We start from the raw sequence: 19,332 nt of genomic DNA on the forward strand, positions 1-19,332 counted from the left end.
TCCCAGTTGCTACTACCACCATCACTGTATGCCGGGCTCTGGACTAGAATAAGAATTAAAGCAGCCACGGTCTCTGCCCTTGTTGAGCTTGTCATGCGGCATCTGATCACAGACTCCAGCTCCTACCAGGCCAGTCAGGGCTCATGGCCTAAGAGGTAGGGCTGGGACTGTGGTACCTGGAGACCCCCGGCCTGGCTGGAGAGGGCGGGGGCAGCAGCTTGTTGCCTTCTGGCAATGAGGCCTGCGGTTGCAAATCATGCTTTTCCAGAGAAGTTAGAAATTTGGGTGAAATCTCCCAGCTTTCAAGCACCGACAGTGAATGTCAACAACTGCTTTATGGGCTATAAGCCTATGGTGTCTGGATGGTTCCTGGAGGTGCTCTTTTACAACTTCTGGACACGTCAGCTGTTAACAGCTGTTAATTCTCCACGTTTGGGGGGCAGCTCAAACCAGATGTGGGCAAAGATCACTTGTCAGTCAGTCTGTAATTTTTGGCTTCTCCACGAAATGCACAGAATTTGTGTTAAGTTGGGAGTCGGCAGGGCATGGCTGAACACTGGGGACTCTCTTTAGTGATCAGAGGCAGAAGCACAATGAATGCTGGTGGCCACGTGACAAGGGGTTAAGATAGTTACGTTTTGCCAGAGAACACAAGGACACTGTAGAGCACAGACAGGTGAAGAGTTTAACACAATTTATTTTTGCTTAAATAATCGACTAGGTCATCCAGTGTATGGTTTTTCATACATATGTCATTAGAGCTATGTGTCAATGAATGCTGATTTTATATGAATATAATCAACAAATTAAAGAATTTCACCAAAACCCAAATAAAAATGCCCTTTAAAACACAGCAGCCTTATTAACCTAATATGACATGGCGAGAATGGTTACAAATGATTGGCTTACTGAAAGGTGTCTACATCTTATAGCCAGTACACAATACAGGAGTAAGTTTACAGCGTGCTGCCATTCTACCAGCTAAGAATTTCTGTTCAGTCCATTTAAAGCCCCCCTGACGGGGGCCTCTTTTGAGCACCATCCACCTCTAAAGCGGCAAGCATTACCCTTTTAAGCACTAACAGCACCCCCCTCCCCCTAAAGCAACTACTGTAGAGATTTTTTTTTTTTCATTTTTAGATCATTTCATTGAAAAATTGGCAATAGCAACAAATATTAGATGAAGGGCTTTGTGTTTACAGATAAAATCTTCTGTGTTGCAGTATACTGTAGTGTTTGCAAAATTGGAAAAGATTTAATCAAAATAAGGTGATACACATGCATCAAAATATTAGTATTCTGAAGAAAAAATTTTTTCACAGAACTACAGAATTCCTCATTTGGGGAATTATTTAAATTTGCAGCAGATTTTAAAGATTTGTTTTTTCTTTTAAATCAAGCTAGCAGTTTTGCATATACAAACATTATAATTGCTAATATACAAGAATCAGTGAAGGTCCCCCCCCCATTACCCCTCCTCCCTCTTCTAGGGTGAAGTCACTTGAGATCCCTATTATGTTAAATGCATTTGCAATATTCTGTTTGTGTTCTAAGAGGCAGTGCCTTATCAACATTTATTCTATTTTTCTGTTAGAATTTATACAGTGTTATTATTTACAGCAAAACTATAGATGTTTTAAAAAAGAAACAAATAGTGTTTATACCCTGACAGTTTGGGTCCAAGAAAAATAAGGCGAGCTGTTGTGGATTTAGTAATTTTAGTGTTTCTCCATGATTTGATCATTCCATCTCCTCCTCCTTCTGTCCCTTCTGGTGGCAGAAATTTCTTCCTTTTTTAAATGACACCAAATTACTTGAGATAAACTGTTAACAGCATGGCTTCTTGTATATACACTGCATTGCTAATTGCATACGTGCCAATCCTGGGAATGAAAGTGAATTTCCATGCTCTGTAAATTGGCTCATGCTAAATTAAAATGTGGGTGGGTTTTTTTCTTTTTCTTTTTGCATTAAAAAAAAAATCATGCCATTAATGTGTGGAAGCGGCAAACACATACACCCTTCTCTGTAAATTTTTACTTCCTGCTGACAACTTCCATGAATTTCTCAATACTGGCAGTAAAAACACATGATCCTGTGGAAAGAGAAACAATAGGTGTTGAGTTTAGCTTTCTTTCCCGCACCCCACCCTTTTTTTTAAAGAAGTTGTTGTAGTCTCCCTTGCCATTCAACAGAAAAGCCTCAGAGAATGGGGGACCTCAACTTCCTAATGGGGTGGTTTAACATTCTTTTGACTGAGGTGATTCGCTAGATGTGTCAGAGGACAAAGCCCTGAGGTGTGCTGGAAAGCTCTTAGAAGGCAGTGACCTTCTCTGGGTGACCCTGGATCCTCCACAGAACATTGCTTTCTGTGTTAGGGGTTTCGGGGATTGAGTTAGAAAGACCCTCTTCTGGTTCTGTTTCTGTTGCTTAGGTCACTCACTCAGGTACTAGGGAAAGCCACCTGGAGACCTCTGGACCTCAGTCTTATCTGTGATTTATTAAGAGGCTGACAGTGGTGCTCTGAGGTTTCCATCAAAATGTATGGGTTTTAAGGGCACACAGGACCAGGGATACAGAGTCAGGATGGAGCACCTGAGTCATGCCTGTATGTTTTATGCCAAGTTTCTCTCACCCCACAAAATGCTACCTTTCATAAAGGGAGAACAGTCTCATTACTTTGGTTACTATGAAATTGCTTTTATATGCAAATGCAAACTCATGACTATTTTATGCCATTGCAAAGAATATTTTTTTTCTCCTGCCTCACATCAGTCATGACAGGATAGATTAATTTTATTTGAGATTTTTTATGGAGGCTCCACTGAGAACATCTTGTCCTATCTGATTATACCTGCATAAAGTATCAATGTTTTATAACCAGTCTCAATACATCAAAATAAATTAACCTCCTTTGCCAGAGGTTTTCACACTCCTATGCGGAATTGTTCTTGGTAGGAATGCCTCCTCCACAACACAAAGTTCTTCCTGCATACGTCCATTCCTCCTGCTCAGTGTGAAAAGGTGACAGACCTGAGTGCCTGTCTGAGAACAAGACATAGCCCCTAGAGAAAAGGCGAGTCAGGCAAGATTAATTTTGGGAACAACCCTATTCATTCACATACATGCCACAGACTATTTCTGCTGGTTCAGAAGAACCTTTAGAATTCTGCTTCTGTTGGGGTTTAAGATTGTTCACAGTGACCTTGAGGTTGTTTATGTACCCCAGTCAAGTCTCTTTGCCTTTAGATGGAATATCCTGGGGGTCTATAAACATGTCAGTGCGGTACTTCCTCTGTCTGCCCCACTATGGTTCTGCCTTCCTTTTTTGTGTTAAAAGCCTACTGACCTCCATGTCCCAGGTCACTAATGCTTGGAGCCAAGAACATCAAAGTATCAATTCCTTCTGGGGTGATCTGAACACCTGCCCCACACCCATGACTCTGCAGCAGTTCCAGAGAAGGAAAGTGAGTCATCTGAGCAGACCGTGTTCCAGAGAGTGTGCACATTAGAGTAAGAAGATCAAGATTTTCTCACCTCTGCTTTTACTGTCTATTCCTAATCTTCCAGGCACCAGGCTTCTTAGATGGTTCTATGATAATGTTACTCCAGTGATCTCACTTTGTTTTCTTAGGGAAACTTCTCGGCAATTTTCTTCTAATTGAACACCGCCCCCCTCAACTTTTTACAGCTTAACTGATACAGAACTTATATACCATATAATTTATCTATTGTAAATATAGGTTAATAATAAATGTATATAGATATGCAATCATCACTACAAACCAGTTCAGCTCTGTTTGGCCTCATCTTCCAAAAACCAATCCAACTTCCCACTTAATCTTGCAGTAAGAAGCAAGGTCTTTCTCTTATCACCTCAATGCAAGCAAACATTATCTTGCTAGAAATAGTGGATACGTTTATATAATTAAAAAAAAAATCTATTACTTATACCTACTTATATTCGGGTATAACGTGAATGATCGTTTAAAAAGTTGAGTGTTATTTCCCCTTTTATATCTATCTTGTTCTTGGTCACACAGCCAGGATGTATAGGCCCCAACCACATGGGGTGCAAGAATGTTATTCATTGGACAAAAGTGTATGCCAAGGACAGTGTTACACAAAGAGCATGGACATCCTGGCTGAGAGGCTCTGGGCTGTTACACAATAGTGACAGTCTGTATAAACTGTGATGAGATCGCCATCTGATGGAAAGGTGCAAGAGCAGGCTTCCTCAAGATGACATTTCAGAAATAGAATTTGAGTCATCTTCTGTGTCTGGGTTTAAATCTGAGTTTGAAGCATCTGCATTTAGAAATCTGTCTTTGGGTTTTCATGCTATTCAAACCCAAATGTAGTAGAAAACAACTCAGAAAAACCATCGTTTTATTTAGTTATTTCAGTATACATTTGTTTTAAGAAATTTAAAATATCAAAAAAGAACTATTCATAGGATTTTCAAGGCAGTTTATATTTCACAGATGAATGTTGCACTTTTCTTTGTCACGTTTTCAAGTCAGGAATATATACTTAGGTTAAAACCAACCTTTCCTTTATACGTTCATGTAATAGTGGTACTTTACCCCTAGTGTGTAGCTAAAAAGAAACTAACAGCAACATCACACATGCACACACACCCACACACACACCCCTTACACCTTCAGCTCTCTGCATAGTGGTATTTAACCGCTAGTACCTAGCTAAAAACAAACTAACAGCAACATCTCTCTCACACACACACACTCACACACACACACACACTCCTTACACCTTCAGCTCTCTGCATAGTGGTACTTAACCGCTAGTACCTAGCTAAAAACAAACTAACAGCAACATCTCTCTCACACACACACACTCACACACACACACACACTCCTTACACCTTCAGCTCTCTGCATAGTGGTACTTAACCGCTAGTACCTAGCTAAAAACAAACTAACAGCAACATCTCTCTCACACACACACACACACACACACACACACCCCCCTTACACCTTCAGCTCTCTGCATAGTGGTACTTAACCGCTAGTGCCTAGCTATAAACAAACTAACAGCAACATCTCACACACACACACACACACACACACACCCACACACCCCTTACACCTTCAGCTCTCTGCATAGTGGTACTTAACCACTAGTACCGAGCTAAAAACAAACTAACAGCAACATCTCACACACACACACACACACACACACACACACACACCCCTTACACCTTCAGCTCTCTGCATAGTGGTACTTAACCACTAGTACCGAGCTAAAAACAAACTAACAGCAACATCTCTCTCTCACACACACACACACACACACACACACACACACCCCTTACACCTTCAGCTCTCTGCATAGTGGTACTTAACCACTAGTAGCGAGGTAGCGAGCTAAAAACAAACTAACAGCAACATCTCTCTCTCACACACACACACACACACACACACACACACACACACACACCTTACACCTTTAGCTCTCTGCAGTTCAGCCCAATAAACCTTTTCATGCCTACTGCCCATACTCTCCACTGAAAATCACTGTTTAGCAGTCTCCACTGGTTCTCAAACTTGGATACACATTAGAGTTATCTGGGGAGATTTAAAAAAATCCCAGTATCCAGGCCATATCCTGTATCAGCTGGGTGGCGCACAGCATAAAAACTTAAAAAAAAAAAAACCTGTAGATGATTCCAGTGTTCCACCCAGATTAAGAGCCAGTAATATGTTCTGAAGCAGTGCTTCCCAAGGCTTAAAGTGCATACCTATCACCCAGGGATCTTCAAAAGTGGATTCTGATCGAGTAGGTCAGGGTGAGCCAGGAGTTTCTGCATTTCTAGTAAGATTCCCGGGTGATGCTGATACTGCTGGTCCACAGATCACACTTGGAAGATCTAGCGAATCTAGACTACATGCCAGTCATCATCCCAATTGGTTTCCAATTTCCTTTTCTTTGCTCCATCTTCGTTTATCTCTAACTCCTCCTTACCCTCTAAGTGTGTTTCAAATGCCATCTTCTTGAAACTTTGGGCTATCTTCTCCCTAGTGAGATCCACCTTTGCAGGCTAACTTTTACTCATTTAAAGACTGAGCTCTGTTACGCCTTAAAGAAAGCCTTTTCTGATATGCCTTTGCTATAGCCCACTGAGAACAGAGAATTTGTTATTCTAGTTCTTCTCTTCCTAACCCACTTCTCTCTTCCATTCCGTTCTCTTTTTCTCTCTTGTTAAGGAAGTCATGAGGCTAAGAATATTTTTTCCTAAGCATTAATTCTAATTACTTTATGTAATGCTAATTGTATAATTAAAAAATAATTCCCAGTTTATGTAGATTTGTTCCTCAACTAATACCAAAAAGCAGGACTTAATTTTTGCTTGTTCTCTTCTAGTGACTTCTGATTAAAAAAATATCTGAGGTAAAAGGGCCAGTTTTAAAAAAAGAAATTATTGGGAAAATATTGATGTACATGTTGACAGTGGAAGAAAAATACAGTGCTCAAGTTTTATAGTTAACTTGGTAGGGCAACTAAATATTGTCATCATTATTACATGTTTTTGATGTGCCAGGCACTGTTCTAAGGTGGATTAGCTTGTTCAATCCTAATAACAATGAGGTGCTATTTCTTCCATTTTACAAATAAGGAAACAGAGCCACAGGGCTGTTACACTGGAAGTGTATTCAGCATGCGGGAGAGCTGGAACTGGAAGTCAAGCTGCCTGGCTATTGAGCCCCACTTTTAGTTAATTAGGGATTTTTTTTTAAGGGTAAGAAAAGTGGAAAGAAATGCTATATAAAAGCATTATCTACTCCAGATGAATTCTGGAAAATATTCTGGAGGTCAGGGTCCTGAATTTAGGGTGAAGTAATTCATACCAGAGTTCTGATTTCCTGGAAGCAGAATCAGGAAGTCGGAGTTAAAATCCGTTCCTGTCATTAACTACAACCTCATTGATTCTGCTCTCTGTATTAAAGAGGAATGAGAATACCTATTCTACTGGTTTCCCAGGGATACTATGAGAAACAAGTGATACAAAATAACCAAGTGTTCTGAAGTATAAACCAGTGTGACACACAGAGATTTCAGTGATGCTGTCGTTCTGACCTCTCCCATCACTGTATTCTAGCACATCTGGCTGCTGCTGCTCAGCCCACTGGCCTCCTAAACCCAGGATCTTCCGGGTGCTGTTCTTGGCTCTCTTCTCACCTATTTTCTTTTTTAAAAATTTACATCATTTTTTAAGAATTGATGTATAGTGTATAAGAATTGATTTACAGTGTTGTATTAGTTTCAAATGTAGAGCAAAGTGTTTTTTTTTTGAGCAAAGTGTTTGATATATATTTTTATATATGTACACAAACATACATATACACACATAAACACACACACACACACACACACACACATATATACAGGTTGTTGTTGTTGTTTAGTTGCTCAGTTGTGTCCAAATCTTTGTGACCCCATGGACTGCAGCACGCCAGGCTTCCCGGTCCTTCACTATCTCCCAGAGTTTGCTCAAACTCACGTCAGTTGAGTCGACGATGCCATCCAACCAACTCATCCTCTGTTGCCACCTTCTCCTCCTGCCCTCAATTTTTCCCAGCATCAGGGTCTTTTTTAATGAGTCAGTTCTTCGCATCAAGTAGCCAAAATATTGGAGCTTCGCATCAGTCCTTCCAATGAACATTCAGAGCTGATTTCCTTCAGGATTGACTGGTTGGATCTCCTTGCAGTCCAACAGACTCTCAAGAGTCTTTTCCAGCACCACAGTTTGAAAGCATTGATCTTCAGAACTCAGCCTTTTTTAAGGCCCAACTCTCACATCTGTACATGACTACTGGAAAAACCATAGCTTTGACTATCTGGACCTTTGTTATCAAAGTGATGTCTCTGTTTTTGAATATGCTGTATAGGTTGGTCATAGCCTTTCTTCCAAGGAGCAAGTATCTTTTAATTTCATGGCTACAGTCACTGTCCGCAGTTATTTTTGAGCCTAAGAAAATAAAGTCTGTCACTGTTTCCATTGTTTCCCCATCTATTTGCCATGAGGTGATGGGACTGAATGCCGTGATCTTAGTTTTTGAATGTTGACTTTTAAGCCAACTTTTTCACTCTCCTCTTTCACTTTCATCAAGAAGCTCTTTAGCTCTTCTTCACTTTCTGCCATAAGGGTGGTGTCATCTGCGTATCTGTGGTTATTGATATTTCTCCCAACAGTCTTGATTCCAGCTTGTGCTTCATCCAGCCCGGCACTTCACATAATGTACTCTGCATATAAGTTAAATAAGCAGGGTGACAATATACAGCCTTGACGTACATCTTTCCCAATCTTGAACCAGCCTGTTGTGCCATGTAATATTCTAACTGTTGCCTCTTGACCTGCATACAGGTTTCTTAGGAGGCAGCTAAGGTGGTCTTGCATGCCCATCTCTTTAGAATTTTCCACAGTTTGTTGTGATTCACACAGTCAAAGACTTTCACACAGTCAATGAAGAAAAAGTAGATGTTTTTGTGGAACTCCCTTGCTTTCTCTATGATCAAGTGAATGTTGGCAATTTAATCTTTGGTTCCTCTACCCATTTTAAATCCAGCTTGTACATCTGGAAGGTCTTGGTTCACATACTATTGCAGCCTAGTTTGTAGGATCTTGAGCATTACCTTGCTAGCGTGTGAGATGAGTGCAATTGTGTGAAGTTTGAACATTCTTTGGCATTGCCCTTCTTTGGGATTGGAATGAAAACTGACCTTTTGAGTCCTGTGGCCACCCACTGCTGAGTTTTCCAAATTTGTTGACATATTGAGTGCAGCACTTTCACAGCATCAGCCTTTAGGATTTGAAATAACTCAGCTGGAATTCCATCACCTCCATTAGCTTTTGTTCATAGGAATGCTTCCTAAGGCTCACTTGACTTCACACTCCAGGATGTTTGGCTCTAGGTGAGTGAGCACACCATAGTGATTATCTGGGTCATCAAGATCTTTTTTGTACAGTTCTTCTGTGCATTCTTGCCACCTCTTCTTAATATCTTCTGCTTCTTTTAGGTCCATACTATCTCTGTCCTTTATTGTGCCCATCTTTGCATGAAATGTTTCCTTGGTATCTCTAATTTTCTTGAAGAGATCTCTAAGTCTTTTCCATTGTATTGTTTTCCTCTATTTCTTTGCATTATTCACTGAAGAAGGCTTTCTTATCTCTCCTTGCAATTTGGAACTCTGCATTCAGATGGGTATATCTTTCTTTTTCGCCTTTGCCTTCTGTTTCTCTTCTTTTCTTGGCTATTTGTAAGGCTTCCTCAGACAACCATTTTTCCTTGTCACATTTCTTTTTCTTAGGGATGGTTTAGGTCCCTGCTTCCTGAACAATATGATGAACCTCATCGTACTTCAGGTACTCTATTGGATCCAATCTCTTGAATCTATTTGTCACTTCCATTGTATAATCCTAAGGGATTTGATTTAGGTCATACCAGAATGGCCTGGTGGTTTTCCCTACTTTCTTCAATTTAAATCTGAATTTTGCAATAAGGTGTTGGTGATCTGAACCTCAGTCAACTCCCAGTCTTGTTTTTGCTGACTGTGTAGAGCTTCTCCATCTTCGACTGCAAAGAACATAATCAATCTGATTTTGGTGCTGACCATCTGGTGATGTCCATGTGTAAAGTTGTTCCTTGTATTGTTGCAAGAGGGTGTTGGTTATGACCAGTGTGTTCTCTTGGCAAAACTCTGTTAGCCTTTGCCCTGCTTCATTTTGTGCTCCAAATTTGCCTGTTACTCCAGGTATCTCTTGATTTCCTACTTCTGCATTCCACTCTATGATATAAAGGACATCTTTTTGTTTTGGTGTTAGTTCTAGAAGATCTTGTAGGTCTTCATAGAACCATTCAATTTCATCTTCTTCAGTATTAGTGGTTGGAGCATAGATTTAGATTACTGTAATGTTGAATGGTTTTCCTCAGAAACGAATAAAAATCATTCTGTTGTTTTTGAGGCTGCACCCAGGTAGTGTATTTTGGACTCTATTGTTACTGTGAGGGCTACTCCATTTCTTCTAAGGGATTCTTGCCCACAGTAGTAGATATAATGGTCATCTAAATTAAATTCGCCCATTTCCATCCATTTTATTTCACTGATTCCTAAAATGTTGATGTTCACTCTTGCCATCTCCTATTTGACCATTTCCAGTTAACCTTGATTCATGGGTCTAACATTCCAGGTGCCTATGCAATACTGTTGTTTACAGCATCAGACTGTTTTCACCACCAGACATACCCACAACTGGGCATTGTTTCTGCTCTGGCCCAGCTTCTTCATTCCTTCTGGAGCTATTTCTCTGCTCTTCACCAGTAGCATATAGGACACCTACCGACTTGGGGTGTTCATCTTTCAGTGTCATATCTTTTTGCCTTTTCTTACATGTTCATGGGCTTCTCAAGGCAAGAATGCCGAAGTGGTTTGCCATTCCATTCTCCAGTATAGTAATGACAAGATATTGAGTATAGTTCCCTGTGCTACGGAGTAGGTCCTTGTTGTTTACCTATTTTATATATATTGTTACTGTTTAGTTGCTCAGTTGTGTCCAACTCTTTATGACCACATGAACTGTAGCCCACCACATTCCTCTGTCCATGGGGATTTTCAGGCAAGAATACTGGAGTGGGTGGCCAGCATTTTATATATAGTAGTGTATATGTTAATCCTGAACTCCTAATTTATATCCCTGCCCCCATTTCTCTTAACACTACTATTAATAATAATAGCTGAGTGCTTACTATGGGCTTGCCAGTCACTATTTTAAGTGATTTACATAGAGTAATTCATTTAATTCTAGCAACAACTCTATGACATATGTTACTCTTATCCTAATAGGGGCCAGGAAATTAAGGCACAGAAGTTAAATAGGTTAGTCAAGCTTACACAGCTAGTAAGCCTGTGGTTTATGTTCACTCAGGCCACTTCTATACCACATTAAGATCATTAGCCTACATTTCTCTTCCTCATTACTGACAAATACTGAAGCACTACAGATTGACCTATTTCAATCTCTAATTTTATTTTTCTCCTCTTAGGGTCTATATTTTTGTTAGTGATTGCACGCAAGTTCACAATCTCACTCCCTCTATAGAGTTAATCTGGTTGTTACACTTCTAAAATGTTCTTCACATCTGCCCTCAACTTTCTGTTGTCTCTGCCCGGGTTCAGGCCCTCATTGTGTCTCATAACTGAGTTCCTCATGTTCAAACTCTCCTCCCACTAACTCCCTTTTCTACCAGTAGGGTTACCTAACTCCCATCTGGCTGTATTATTCTCCTACCACAACACTTCCAGTGGTACCCTATTGTCTCTAGGATAAAGGCCACAGTCGTGAGCACAGCAAGTATCATCACACTGCCCAGCCTTAAATCCGACTCTCTTCAGAAGCCACTTTAAATATGCACTTCCAAGAAGCTTTGCAAGCTCTCCTCCATTGGAGTTTATTACATCTTCCAGTGAATTCTCCTAGCAATTTGTTTATATCTTTTATTATAGCTCTGTATTTTGACTTGTGTTGCTTACAGTCATGTGTGCCTCTTGGTCTAGCCTGTAGTTATACGTCCTCAAATAGGTAGCAATGCTTGGGATAATGTCTTTTTTTCAATTTATATATATGTATTTTTTTACTGAAGGAAAGTTGATTTACAATGTTGTGTTAATTTAAGGTGTACAGCAAAGTCATTTTATATATACATGTATATACACACACATATATATTCTTCAGATTCTCTTATATGTTATTATAAAATATTGAGTATACTTCCCTGTGTTATACAGTAGGCCCTGGTTGATTATTTTATATATAGTAGTGTATCAATTCCAATCTCCTGATTTCTCCTTCCCTCACCCCTGTTTTCCCTTTTATAATCATATGCATGGTTTTCCATGTCTGTGAGTCTCTTTCTGTCTTGGAAATAAGTTCATTGTATTTTTTTATTGTTTTAAAGATTTCACATATACGTGGTACGTCTTTGTTCACCTGAGTGTGAGATCTCCAGGTCCATCCATGTTGCAGCAAATGACATTATGTCATTCTTTTTTATGGCTGAGTTGTATTAGGATAATGTCTTAGATGTGGGACTCTCTTGGCCACAAACACCGTGTGTGTCACGTGCTAAGAGTAAAGGGGCTCTAAATGTGTGGGGTCACTTGTTTATAAAAGCTTGTCAGCCAATCTGCATTATAGGAAAGTTTCTTTTATCCACTGATAGTAAACTGCAAGGATTAAAATATTTTATGGTAAAACCAAACAAATATGCTAGAGGGCCACGGCTGAATATGTAGGCAGTTTTAGATTAGAACAGATAGAACAGCTTGGAGATCTCTAGGAAGGAAGAGGTCAGAGGCAACCTTCTAAAACACTGTTCCTCTTCAAAATGTTGTTCTTTGGGGCTCAATCCTGAGCCCCTTCTTTGCTCTCTTTCACGTTCTCCCTAGGGAATCACATCTATTCTCTGGTGTTCCCTTTCTCTGATATTCAGGACTCACCTCTTGAGTGATAACACTCATTTTTATATGCCAAGTCACAATCTTTCCTCAGAGCTCCAGACTTATGTACTGACAAATGGCCTGAGTTCTTGATAGTTTTAAAACCCATCCTGTTCCTTTTTCCACCACCCACTTGCTTACACTTGGAACCTGGGTGTCATTCTTGACTCAACTCTTCTCCATCCTACCTCCAAGCCATCAGATACCATCGACTTTCCTAAAACTATGGCCCAGGTCCTAGCCTTGTCATCATGTGGCTTAGTTGGACTATAGCAATAATATCCTAGCTCATCCCCTTCAGTTTATTCTTGTTTTCCCTCCAATCCTTCTCTACATAGCAGATGTGTTTAAAAAAAAAAATTAGGCCAGACTTGCTTAAAATCTTTCAAAGGCTTCAATTTTTTTTTTTTTTTTTTTAGAATGAAATCCAAATCCTATATTCTGGCCTATGATGAAGCATTTCTCACTTCATCATGGACCTGCCTCAGTCACCACCAGCTCATCAGGCTCCGGGGCATTGATCTTCTTCCATGTCCTCAAATGTGTTAGGCCTTTTCCTACCTCAAGGCCCTTGCAGATGTTGTACCCTTTGCTTGGATTCCTCTTTTCCTTCCCGTTTTCATTGCTGATGGCACCTATGAGGCCTGAGCATAAATGGCATGACTTTCCCCAGCTCCCAAGTCTAAATATGTTCCTGTGTTATTCTTCCTTGGATCCTGGACTTCGTATTTTCAGCCCTTAGGTGACATGTGTCCCATCTCTCTCCCCTTTGCAGGCTGAGAGATGCAGAAGGGCAGAGGCCATGGAGGTTTTATTCACCTCTGTGTATCTAGCCTTTTCACTCTAAGCCAGGTAGAAGGTCAAATACTTTTTGAAGACACGAATGAAAAGAGTCAACTTTTTGACCTCGGGTCATAAAGTATTTCCCCAGCAGGCCTGGGTGCTGTTGCTGCTCCTGGCTTCCACGTGGCTGTGAGATCTTGAGCATTTCCCTGAAAGAGGTTTAAAATGCAGCTGTTCCACAGTCTTTTATGGCATATGTCTGGGGGCCTTCTCATGCCACAGCCTCACTAATCAGTTCTCTAATGGTATTTTTAAAGTAAACATTTGGAGATTATGGCTATGAAGGTTTGTTTTATTTTAAAAAACAAAACCAAACACTGAGTATTTTCACTGTGTACTGTATGAAGACATTTACTACAGGTTGCCTTTACACATGTATTTGATTCAAAATGCTTTAGGTTTCTGATAATAATCAAATACTGTTTAACTATTAGTATGAGTAACAGTTAAGAGCTTGGCTCTGGATAAGTTCAAGTTTTATTCTTTTGCTCATTAGCTACTACAGACCTTGGGTAAGTCATTTAATTCTTCCAAATTTCAGTTTCCTTATTTATTAAAAAAGGGATAATAGTATTTACCTTATAGCATTGTTTTGGGGACTACATAAGGTAATGTATGTAATGATCTTACCTGGCATATAGTAATCTCTGATAGGATATGACTATTATTATTATTCATAAGTAATTTTAGAAAGACAGCTTAGTGGAATTGGACACCAAGTGAAGTGTCAATCTTGAGTTAAGTTCTAGTTCTTCCAATCACAGCTGTGTAACAGAAGAAAGGTCATATGACCTCTCTGAGCCTTAGCATCCTCATCTGTAAAAGGTAGCAATCAAAATTGGTCTGAGATTCCTGGAGGCTTGTTTGAAGAGTAAGACAAAAATGTAAAAGCACTTTATAAGGTATAAATCATTATATATTATGTATAAATCTTTATATTTATTTTAACCCATTATTTTACTTATTTTCAGCCATCAGCTTTTCCCTTACATTAAAAATAGGATGGGTATGACTCAGTATTAAAGAAAGGCAGGTGTAGGATTCAGATAGCTCAAAATTCAACTGGTTATAAAAGCAGAATAAAAATTTTAATGTTACCATCTGATATTCAGTGAAATTTGGCCACATTCCATGTGCTTATTAGTTGTTCTACTGTTAAAAAAAAAAAAAGACAGCCAGCAGGGTCATAAAAACCCTCAATATATTTGCAAATTGATTTTTCCAGAGCACACATTCAGTGTCTTGGAATTATAGGCAGTATTCTTGGACTCATTTCCTAAGTTCACTTATGAAAGGTAAATACCACCCTGGAGAGTAAAATGAGGCTTGCAGTCAAATCACTGTTCTTTCCATCTGACACATTTAGTTTGCTTTATGTTGAAGCTATTTTCACATTCATATGAATGCTCCTGTTGAGTTTCTCTTTCCTTTGAGTGGTGTAGCAAATGAGCCAAAGCCAAGCCAACTGCTTTACGGAGTAGATTATTTATCATTCTGATGTCTCTTGTATATTTTTGACAAGTCATTTCTGTATTAATTTGCTCTAAATGACCCTGGAAGCCTAGTATTTTCACATATTTTTTGGTGTCATTTATTCACAGGTATTAGGTATATGTTACTCTAGAAAAATGGTTTCGCTGGCGTAGATAACCTTTTTGGTTCTTTCCTACTCAGAGTCTGAGTCTATGACTGAACAAGTTACTAAACTTTTAGGGGCATACTAAAGTTGACAGCTAACTAAACTCTCTTCTAGTTTTATTTATCACTTAGAATTGCCTAAACAGAGTAATTTAAGCTGCAAATTCATGCTGAGTGTTTTATTAATCTGCCATATAGCTAAAGCAATCTTTTTTTTTTAACTGATTAACAAAGTTGTGATAGTTTCAGGTGGACAGCAAAGGGACTCAACCATACATATATATGTATCCATTCTTCCCCAAACTCCCCTCCTATCCAGGCTGCACATAACATTGAGCAGAGTTCCCTTGTTGGTTATCCATTTTAAATACAGCAGTGTGTACATGTCCATCCCAAACTCCCTAACTCTACCTCCCTCCAAATTCTTCCCCCTGGCAACCATAAGTTATTTCTCTAAGTCTGTGAGTCTGTTTTGTAAATAAGTTCATTTGTATAATTTCTTTAGATTTCACATGTCATACAATATTAGTCCTCTGTCTGACTTGCTTCACTCAGTATAACAATATATAAGTCTAACTATGTTGCTACAAATGGCATTATTTCATTCTTTTTAATTAGCCAAAGAAATCTTGAGAAAGAAGAACAGAGCTAGAGTTATGATGCTCCTTGACTTCAGACTATATTACAAAGCTCTAGCAATTAAAACAGTATGCTACTGGCACAGAAACAGACACACAGATCAATGGAACAGAACAAGGTCAGAGAGCCCAAAAATAAACCCACACACTTATGGTCAATTAATCTATGGCACAGCAGGCAAGAATATACAATGGAGAAAAGACAGTCTCTTATAAGTGATGCTGGGAAAATTGGACAGCCACATGTAAAAGAATAAGAATAGAACATTTTGTCACAACATATAAAAATAAAACTAAAAAACTAAGAATAGATTAAAGACCTAAAAGTAATACTGGAAACCACAGAAGTCCTGGAAGAAAACAGAATACTTTTTGATATAGACTGTAGCAATATTTTTTTCTGGATATGTCTCCTAAGGCAAAGGAAACAATAGCAAAAACAAGTGGGTCAAAACAGTGGATAAGGAAGATGTGGTGTGTATGTGTGTGTGTGTGTATATATATATATATATATATATGGAATGGAATATTTAAAAAGTGAAATTTTGCCATTTACAACAACATAGATGGACCTGGAGAGTATTATGGTTTGTGAATAAGTCAGAGAAGGACAAATACATATTTTTTTTAGTCCACATATAAGTAATAACAGAATATAGCAAAATATAGACTCACAGATATAGAGAACAAACCAGCAGTGACCAGTGGGAAGAAGGAAGGCAGAAGGGACAAGACAAGGGTAGGAGATTAAGAGGTACAGACTAATGTGTGTAAAATAAATAAGCTACAAAGACATACTGTACAGCACAGGGAAATATAGTCAATATTTTACAAAAACTTTAAATGGAGTATAATCTATAAAAATTTTGAGTGGAGTACAACCTATAAAAATTTTGGATCACTGTGTTTTGCATCTGAAACTAATATTGTACATCAGCTACACCTCAATTAAAAAAAATCTCTATATATGTCTTTTACTAGGTTCAGCTGTAAGATATGAATAATGGGTGGGTTCATTCTAGATGTTGCTTCACTGATGTCATCCTTAATTTTCTCATCTCTCACCCTTGTCATCTGACAAAAAGCAATTCATGTCACTATCTCTTGATTCAGCCTTACTGTCACTACCTCTTATAATCCTTACTGCCCAAGCCAGCATCTTCAGTAGTTTAACAGGTTATCTGCTCATCTATTATTGCCACTTCCCTTCATTCTGTGCCTTGCAGCTAGAGTAAGGGATGCAAAACCTAAACTTTTAGTGGAAAGAGGCTTATGAGACCTGCATCTTTCCTACCTCTCCAGACACAATGCCAAAACCTTCCACCAGCTGCACTGACCTGTTTTCCCTTCTTGTTTCTTTCTCCTTCTGGCCTTTGCAAAAGCTGTAGTCTATGCCTGGAAGGCTACCCCAAACACCATGCAATTTCTTCCTCTTTATCCAGCTGGGCCCTATTCACCCTTTAAAACAGCTCAAGCATCATTTTCTCAAAGCAAACCTTCCCTGTCACCTCAAACAAGGTCAGATATCCAGTTAACAGGGTTAAGAGTGTGGGCTCTGGAAGCTGCCTGTTAGGGTTTGTATTCTATTTCTGCTACTTTTTATTTAGGTGACCTTGGGCAATTCTGAGCCTGTTAAGTGGGGATGATAAAGGTGCCAATCCAAGAGGACTGACTGTGAGAATCAAGTGAAGGGTACACCTGGAACACTGGACAAGGATGTACAGAAAACATTGTTATTTCCAGACCTCTCTGCGGTTCCTAGGAGTTTTCTCAAAGCCTTAAATACTGAAACGACTGACTACCAAGAAATCTCCAAACGTAAGGTCAGTGAGGGCCAGTACCTCCCTAGTGTTGTTTACCAGTGATTTCCCAGTGCCTTAGGCAGAAAGCCTCATGGAGAGAAAGTGAAATCAATCCTTAAGTGAATAAATAGGCAAATAATAAGAGTTTTTTTGGAGGTGGAGGGATTAAGAATTTCTTTGGGTCTTAGTTACAGTCACCTCACATACAAAATTTGGGGCAATGAGACTCTGATTTCTCAGTTCCTTATGGCAACACTCCAAATACCAGGATTCTGGTAACTGGGGAACAGCAGATGAATGGAAGTGGAAACTGGGATCTCTTTGCTCTTTGTTTCTGGGGGCTAAGAAAACTCTTGGTGAACAGCCCTAAGAACTCATCCAGCTTTGTCTCACAGACTTACAAAGAGCTTTTCAAAGCTCTATCTGCTTTTTCACCCCATATGGGCTTTCTAATTGTGGTTCCATAGGAAGAACTAGCAAAAAGTAAAGTTCAGAAAACAATGTTGAAGGAAGACACCTTTCTTTCTGAAGAATAATTCAGACAACTTTCAACAAAGCTCACTAAACATTTTAACTTACAAAACACAGTAGTCCCATTAGCCTCCTATTTAATTTGCTTTGCTTATACAAAATATATTAAGTAGTATATAGGGATTTCAGTCACTTCATTTAAACTTGGCAACCAATATATTTCAACCAAAATTATATTCTCAGATGCTGTTCTGCAAAATTGGTGGGGAACTGAATCAATACAACTTTCCAAGTACATTTATATGAACTATTTGTTGCCAAATAACCTTCCTGTTAGAATGAATAATGCTATTGCATCTTAAACACTGAGCCTTCGCTCTTTGATCAATATTTACATTTGCTTCTGCAAACATCATTTACATTTAAACTCCTGACTAATTTGTGGAGAGAAAGTTTATGGACTGTGAGCCAGAGGCCATAGTTTTAGTGTGTGTATGTATGTGTGTGGGTTCCCCTGATGGCTCAGTGGTAAAGAATCTGCCTGCCAATGCAGGTTCGATCCCTGGGTCCGGAAGATCCCTGGGAGAAGGAAATGGCAACCCACTCCAGTATTCTTGCCTGGGGAAATCCCATGAACAGAGGAGCCTGGGAGGCTAGTTCATGAGGCCACAAAAGAATCAGACACAGCTTAGCAACTAAACAACAACAATTGTATGTATACACAAACATAAAAATGACTCCAACTGCATACTGGATATTCAAAGCTGTAATTCCGTGAAAAAAGAGAGGAAGGGTGGAGGAGGTATGGATCACTTATTTGGTGAAATTAGATGGGCTACTGTTGTCGATTTGAGCACACTTACCACCTTGGTTGACTGTTACTGTTATGAGTGGCTCTTCTTTTCCACTTGACGGATTTCTTTCTTTGTCTTCACCTTATAACCTTCTCCCTGTTTTGAAAGGAATGTACATATTAGGATTTCATAGTGAAAGAGTTTTCATTAAAAAGCAGGTTCCGTTCTGGTTCCTTGAGGCTAGATTAGGGTAAGTGAGACACAGCTTAAAGCACTTTGTCACTTCATGTCCAAAAATACCATCTATTTACCTTAACCACACAGCTCAGCAGCATCAAGGCAAGCTGGAGAGCACCATCAGAATGAATACCATGTTACTATACTTCACAATCATTCATTCTATTAGTGATCAATCAAACAGCCTGTCCATTTCCTGTGAAGCTAGAAGAAATCACTAAAGCTCTCAAGGCACTCAAACCCCAGTTGTAAAAAATATTAGTAAGTTATAGTTTATGCCTTTTAAAGTCAGCAGAATGTTAAGTAATCTGTTGTAATGAGACGGAAATTTCTCAGTAAAGCACTAATCATGAACTAAACACCATGGAAGTGGTGTCGAGCTGAGAGACTTTT

General features: G+C 39.2%; 1 protein-coding gene across 4 annotated transcripts in view; it reads right to left on the minus strand.

Moving 5' to 3' along the window:
- Window positions 1-677: 677 nt before the first annotated feature.
- ANK3 (ankyrin 3) overlaps window positions 678-19,332 on the minus strand; it is a 365,593-nt gene continuing 346,938 nt past the window's right edge. For all 4 annotated transcript variants that reach the window (XM_043926997.1, XM_043926998.1, XM_043926999.1 and 1 more), the window contains 2 exons: window positions 18,772-18,858; window positions 678-2,095 (listed from right to left, as the gene is read on the minus strand). In XM_043926997.1, the coding sequence (XP_043782932.1) occupies window positions 18,793-18,858 (66 nt within the window). In that variant the 3' untranslated portion in view covers window positions 678-2,095; window positions 18,772-18,792. The remainder of the gene's footprint in view (window positions 2,096-18,771; window positions 18,859-19,332) is intronic.

The sequence above is a fragment of the Cervus elaphus genome, chromosome 15 (assembly GCF_910594005.1).
Source record: "Cervus elaphus chromosome 15, mCerEla1.1, whole genome shotgun sequence".
In the NCBI taxonomy this organism is placed as follows: domain Eukaryota; kingdom Metazoa; phylum Chordata; class Mammalia; order Artiodactyla; family Cervidae; genus Cervus; species Cervus elaphus.